At 44.6% G+C, this 7,383-nt stretch overlaps 1 protein-coding gene across 1 annotated transcript in view; it reads left to right on the forward strand.

Moving 5' to 3' along the window:
• The window catches only part of SMC5 (structural maintenance of chromosomes 5), a 628,567-nt gene extending 621,697 nt beyond the window's left edge, over nt 1-6,870 (forward strand). Inside the window, exon 24 of the mRNA XM_086961254.1 lies at nt 5,472-6,870. Coding sequence (XP_086817380.1) covers nt 5,472-5,609 — 138 coding nt within the window. The 3' untranslated portion in view covers nt 5,610-6,870. The remainder of the gene's footprint in view (nt 1-5,471) is intronic.
• The last annotated feature ends 513 nt before the right edge of the window (nt 6,871-7,383 follow it).

The raw sequence follows: 7,383 nt of genomic DNA on the forward strand, positions 1-7,383 counted from the left end.
GTCACAGCCTTCCACATTGGGCAGTCCATCACATTGCCCACCTTCTTTCCGCCTCCGCACCCCTCGAGAGAGGAGGAGAGGCTCCACCGTCTGGACCCAAAACGTGCGCTCTCGTTCTATCTGGATCGCACACGCCAGTTCCGGGTGGATGATCAACTCTTTGTTGGGTACGCGGGCGCTAAGAAAGGGAAAGCGGTGAACAAGAGGACCATCTCTCGATGGATTATCGTGTGCATCCAGGCGTGTTACTCCTTGGCTAAGAAGGAACCCCCTGTTGGGCTGAGGGCTCATTCCACTCGAGCCACGGCCACTACAACTGCCTTGGGCCGAGGTGTGCCCTTGCAGGACATTTGCCAGGCAGCTACGTGGGCCTCGTTGCACACGTTTGCTAGGCACTACTGCCTGGACAGTCAAGTCCGGAGGGACGGCTACTTTGGCCGTTCCGTTCTCCAGGACTTTCTGGTGTAAATATTGGTTCGCAGACCCACCACCACGGGGATGGTATTGCTGGGGTATCTATTCTAAGGTAAGGAATCTATCACTAACGTGTCTCTTTCAGATGCACAAGTTACTACTTGTGTAACGATATATCTGTAAGAGACATTAGTTAGTGATAGATTTCTTACCGACCCACCCATCCTCCCCGTTCTGCGAACCGATCTCTAGGGTTAAGGTCATCCCCTTTCAGGGCCCTAGTTTCTTGGCACAAGTGTCGGTTTTTGTCATGGCTCTGCGCTTCTGGTGCGGAAAAGCTGTGGCTAAGAACTGACGTCAGCACGCGGAGGCGGCGTCTAAGTACTCCGACGACGTCATCACGGCGCCCACGAAGCCGACGACGGACGCGGAGCCGCAGACGACGCCTACCGACGCGCAAGGGTTCTGCTACGCAAAACTTTCCGGATCCAGTCTGATGCCTGGGGATATTCTAAGGTAAGGAATCTATCACTAACTAATGTCTCTTACAGATATATTGTTACACAAGTAGTAACTTGTGCGACAAGCATCCAGGCCCACTGAGACAGTGAATCTCTGCTCTGGTAGCAGCTGCCAAGCCAGGGTAGTTTACCCTTAGCAGCATGCAACCACCCTGTGGGAGGCAGAATCAGTTGTTTTCTCCATGGGTGGCTGCATATTATTTGATAGGGAATTCTTGAAGATATTCCAGCGGGGTTATTTGCTGCCATTCCTTCCCATCACACCTACTCTTCAGCATACATCAGAGGTGCTTTCGGAGGAGTATCTGTCAGTTTTGCTGCAGGAACTGGGTGTTAATCCTGGTATTTCCTAGTCCCGAAAATGGCTGGGCCATCGTCTTATTTTAGGTCCCCGTTTTCTCAGTTTCTTCTTGATCAAGAACCGCTTCAAGATGATTATGCTGGTCCAGGGTCTATCTGCCTTGAATTCAGGAAAGCATATGGTTGCAATGGGACTGCATGACGCCTGCTTCTGTGTTCCGGTCTTGCTCTCTCACAGGTACTACCTGTGGTTCAAGGTAGACCATGAGCATTTTCAGTTTGCCTCGCTCCCTTTCAGCCTCACCAGTGCCCCTCATATGTTCATGAAGGTGATGGCAGTGGTCAAAGTATACCTTTGGAGTTCAGGGATACCAGTCTTTCCCTGCCTCAGCAAATGGCTTTTGATGACTGGTTCACCACAGTCAGTTGTGTACCACCTACAGACGACCGTGAACCTCCTTACATTGTTGAGGTGCACAATCAACGTGCCAAAGTCAAATCAGACACCTTCACAGAGGCTCCCTTTCATCAGAATCATTGTGGATACTGTGCGTTTTCAGGCCTTCCCTCTAGATCAACGATTTCTGGACATTCATGATATGATCATGGTGTTTCAACCTGTCCTGGGTCTCAGTGAGGGTGCTTCTGAGGCTTCTTGATCTATTGACATCCTGCACCCTGTTCATCTATCATGCTAAATGGCATATTCGGGATCTGAAGTCTCAGTGGACCCTGCACCAAAGGAACTGTTCAGATTCCATGTATGTTTTGGAGGAGACTGCAAATGATCTGCAGTAGTGGCTGCTTGATTGCAATGGAAAACCCTCCTTACCCCACCCAGAGCGGACAGTGGGGACAGATGGATTGCTGCTGAGTTGAGGAGGTCATCTGGAAGAGGTGGAGATTAGAGGACTCTGGTCACCGCCAGAGACCTGTCTTAACGTCAACCTACTGAAATCACTTTGTGTTGAAACCCTTCCTGCTGTCCGTCATGGACAGGCTGGTCCAGGGACTCACGAAACAATATCACTGCCATGTGATATTGCAAAAGAAAGTGCATGGTTGGGACCTGGGGGCCCAGTGCCAGGAGACCGTGTGCCTCAAGATCTGGATGAATGGTCAAGGGTTTTAACAGATTGTGCACCACCTTGCAGGATCTTTCAACTCTAGAGCAAATGTACCAAAAATGGGAGTTCCACCCAGAGGTGGCGCAGGGCCTCTTCTAACAATGTAGAGGACACTGGCATTATTGCTACGCTCTCTCCAAGAACATGCAACGTCAGCACTTTCGCATTCTGGAGTTTCCCTGAAGGTTGTCTTTTGGAGACACATTCCACCTAGAGAAGAGCACGGGACTCCTGTATTGTTACGCCGCTAGCTCTCATGCCCCGAGTTTTGAAGAAGATCAGAAAAGACCAGTTCAAAGTCCTATTCAGAGCATGAGCCTCTATGCTCCGATCAGGCTGCCACTTAATTATATCGACTACGTGACGCAGAGGAGTACCAGGAGCTGTGCAAAAGCTGTCCCATGCAATATGTCAAGAGCCATGGGGTCAGTGTCTGGCAGCGGCAGCCAGCATAGTTGAAGAAAAAAGTGCAGTTTCAGGACCAGCAAGGTCAAAGTGACTCACATGAGCAGATAAGTCAGGACAGGCCCCGAGCAAGCATGGGAGCCCACTGGAGCCAAAGACCCCCAAGAGGACCCACGAGCAAAAGGCACAGGAGTTGCAAGAGGACCCTGAGCAGCTCACCAGAAGATGAAGGCCCACGGTGCAGAGGATACGAGGCAGGCGAAGGTCTCTGGAGGAGGGAGTTAACAAGCCTTGGCAAATGCAAGTCGTCGCGTGCACAGTGGTGCTGTTCCAGTGTTTCTGTCGAGGGATACTGGCCTCAAACTCGGTGTGAAGACAGTGCAGGCTTCAAGGGAGTTGCAGAACCACCATCTGTGTTGCTGTTGCTGAGCTTTTCGAAGTCCGTGGGAGCCCAGGACCAGCTGCCCGGTCAGCTGTGTTGCGGTGCCAGCAGATGCAGGGGAGTGACTCCTTCACTCCAAGGGAAATTCCTTCAGGTGCCTTGGTTGTCCACAGACCTTGTGAAGAACCTGTATGGAGCACAGGCACATACGTTGCCGCTGACTTGCAGGATGACCAGACCTGTAGCACCAGGAGTTTTCCCAGTGGGAGTCTTGGTTCCCAACACGAAGTCCAGCGAGGTCCAGAGTGCCCAGACAGTTGAAGTTTAAGTGGTTTTGATCTGAATATTAACCCATAAAGAATCTAGGGACCCACCCACCGGTAAGCCCTTAAGTAACCCAAGGAAAGGGTTGGGACAATTCAGGGGTCCCTTCCAGAGGAGGGGAATGGACAGTAGGGAGGATACTCCCATGTCCTTCGTCCAGTTTCGCGACAGAGTGGAAGCCAACGTCTCCCTGAACTGGTTTGAACTGGAGTATGCAAGTAGGGCACCAAGTGTGCCATTCAAGCAGTGACTGGTGCTTGCAAGCTCCCCCACCCTGTCCAAATACATCAAGTCCTGTCTGGGAGGTGGTCACACCTCCCTGTGACAGGATATCTATTGTCCTGCCTGCCTGTAGTGTTGGCTTTCTAGTTGTTTCACATATATCATCATTTGGAATGTTATCACAGATTGGAATGTTATGCTCTGATGTCTCTTTTTCTTCATTGTTACTTAATTATCTTCTTCTCCTATTTCTACGTACCTCCTTTTAGTATCCTATTATTTTGTGTAATTGCTCTTTAACATCTTAGTTTTTGGTTGCAATTGTTAAATGTGTATAAGGGGAAGATGTGTAGTGTTGGCTTTCTAGTTGTTTCACATATGTCATCATTTGGAATGTTATCACAGATTGGAATGTTATGTTCTGATGCTAGTGTCAGTTAGGAGCTGAGGATGGAGCTGACTTTTGACAGCTCCTGGTGGGGATTTACTAAGGAATTTAACTGAGGATTATTCTTACCATCTTATCTTATATGAACTACCACCTCATGTCAACATATTTAATAAATACATCTTTCTACAAGAACCTACGTGACCTGATCTTCACTTAACATCACTACACTGCCTCGAGCTTGGCTCAGCAGCAGCAGGGCAGAGTGTGTCTCTGGTCGTCAAAAGCCATAGTTTGCTGCCCGGGTCTAGAAGATTGGTACCGGTAGCACCGAGGGCCTCCCCGGTGGAACTTTACAATGTATGGAATCATACCTCACACAGCGTTTACGGTGTGGGGGTATGATTCCAACATGTTTGCATGGAATCATACCTCCCACACCGTTTATGGAGTGGGGGTATAATTCCAACATGTTTGCATGTAAAGATACCTCCCACACTGTTTACGGTGTGGGGGTATAATACCAACATGTTTAATACCAAACACAACAGGGTTTGTTACAGCCAGTTTAGAGATAGTCTTCACGTAATGGCGCCTGGCCATTCTATGTATCCTACTGACTGATGCACTTACACCCTGGGAGAATGGACTTCGAAGATTGTAGGGGTGTCCTGCTCATACAGGGGCACCCTCACACTTGGAGCCGAGCATCCTGCCTTCAGGTTTGAAAGGCCTGCCTTAGGGATGACTTTTAGGTTTAAAGTGCAGTGACCTCAGATATAAGGAAAGTTATCTGTTTCAAGTGGTGCGGGCACCAGCTTACACAGGCTGCAATGGCAGGCCTGTAGTCACAATTTGGGTGATCTCTGAGTGGCATGATGCATGCTTCAGCCCATGGGAGACACCTGGTGTACATATGCCCTTGTTACCTTGGTACCATATAGTAGGGACTTATCAGGGTGCACTAGTAGCCAATCTGAGTGCACCTAAGTATTCAACATGTCCAATTTAGGGAAGAAGCACAGAGACTGGGGTCCTGATTAGCAGGATCCCAGTCAGACTAGTCAGTAAAACATAATGACAACAGAAAAAAGCGGGGGTGACCACGAAACCAGAACCTACTTTCCTACACATACCAATAAGATCTCCCATTCTTAAGGAGTAATTGGGATAAACCCTATAGTGGGGAGGGAGTGCAAAAGTAAATAAGATTAGAAATTTTCCTTTCCTACCAGGCTTGAAGTAGTGAATTATCACCATTGTTCAGTTACCCTTAACATTATAGATGTTCTATTTAGACAATGTTATTGATTGCAATAATTGTGATGAGCATTTTCTGCATGGGGAATATGCAATTTTCATGGGGCCTATTTTTTTTTTTTATACAGCTCCTCCAAAATCTCACTTATGCTGACAAAATGACCGTCCTGTTTGTCTACAACGGACCTTTTATGCTTGAACCGACCAAATGGAATTTGAAAGCTTTCCACAGGAGACGAAAAAGAGTGGAGCAGATGGATCAATAAAAGATTTTACTGAAAGTGACTTGAAATTGAACCATTTTGACAAAAAGAAAGCTTACAGATGTATGCTATGTTTCATAACAATCTTTCCTATGGGAAAATTGCTCAGATTTTGCTAAAGTGGAATAACTAGCGGTATTTTTTGTTAGCTTTCATCATCTTTAAGCTATCAAGCCAGTCAAACCGTTTCCAGGTTAACAACTGTTGCAAAAGTGTTCTTTATAAGAGTACAAACAGCTTTTGAAGTTCGAGTAATATAAATGTTGAAAAGTTGTCATTTGGAGCTTTTGGAGAATTTTAACATGTGTTTTCATAGAAGGACCTTGTGGTTAGAGTGTTGGCTACTGCATTTCTCAAAAGAATAAGGAGATTGTCTTGTGCAACAGATAATGAATACAATTTTATATTTCTAAGAAGTGTGTCTTTCTATTTGAAACAAATCTTTAAGATACAGTTTGCTTTTGTATTATAAACTACAGTAGAATATTTTTATAACCATTTAGTGTACCTGTGGCGCATGGGAAGTAAAAACCTGATTCCTTTACTATGTATATTTTACTTTTGATCTGCTTTTCTGCAAAACCTTTGCTGTTTTAGATAGTGTAAACTATTTGAGTCAAACACATTTTGAAATGGAACATGATCAACACAAGTGCAACTGCAAAAACTGTTTCAATATCCAAATCCATTTTTATAAGTAACCTTTACTTTCAGCAGTTAGGAATATTTAAATTTTTTCAACATTCAGCTGTCATAATAGCGTATTTGATCAGAGTTTGTTAGTTACGCACATTAAGTACGACACTGATACACTATAAAACTCCAGAGGGTTGGTGAACAGTTATGTTAGAGCTGTGAACATATTAATATTTGAACTTTTTAAATTGCCATTTATTAACAGGAGTAGTCTTTAAAAAAAAAAGCACGTTTTATTTTGAAAATATGTATTAATATTCTTTGAGTGCAATGCATTAATTTAATTTACCTTGCTATTCAAAATGCAACCATTGGCTCACTCAGACCTGCAGAAAGGAGAAAGTTGAAGTGTTGTTGAAAATGTACAACAATCACTGTAAAATTAAGTGAAGGGTACCTCTTTGTGAATTAACATGGTATATGATATGTTGCCCTTCCATTTGAAAATAACAGAAGAGATATTGATGTCAATTGTTTTGTACAGGCACTGCGTTAAATATTTTTGAGAAGTTCCATTTTAGGACTACTTGTACAGTATATATTAAAATTGAGATTTATAAGAACTTCACCAGATGTTTGGGTTCTTTCTGGATTTCTGCATTTCATTTATTGCTATTGGGCAGTTTCTGATTTTGTTAAAAAAAACATGCACACAAGGCCAGAAATGCAGCTTTCTTCAAATTTCCACAATGTGGACATGCTATTATGAAAAGCTAAACAAAATAAATTAAAACTTAGCCATGAAATCCTTACAAGCATAAGATATGGTCACCCAAACAAAATCTCATATTAATCCATGCCAGTATTTGTACAATATATTCATACTCATCGGTTCCATGCCTCTAAAATAATTATGAGGTTTTGGCTATGTAACACAGTAAGCTGTATATCTGATCTTTCCAGGAATGTATGGCTCTGAAATTTGTATGTAGGCCTTAGCAAACTCATGAGATTTACTTTCTGAGTTCTTGCAAGATGCAGTCAACAAACACATTTTTAAAAGAAAAGAGGAGTATGGAAAGAAAGCGATATTTAAAGAGGCTGCCAGCCCTTTCGGCATTAAAACGCCTCCAGAATAGGA

Source organism: Lissotriton vulgaris, chromosome 3_1, assembly GCF_964263255.1.
Source record: "Lissotriton vulgaris chromosome 3_1, aLisVul1.2, whole genome shotgun sequence".
NCBI classification, from domain to species: Eukaryota; Metazoa; Chordata; class Amphibia; order Caudata; family Salamandridae; genus Lissotriton; species Lissotriton vulgaris.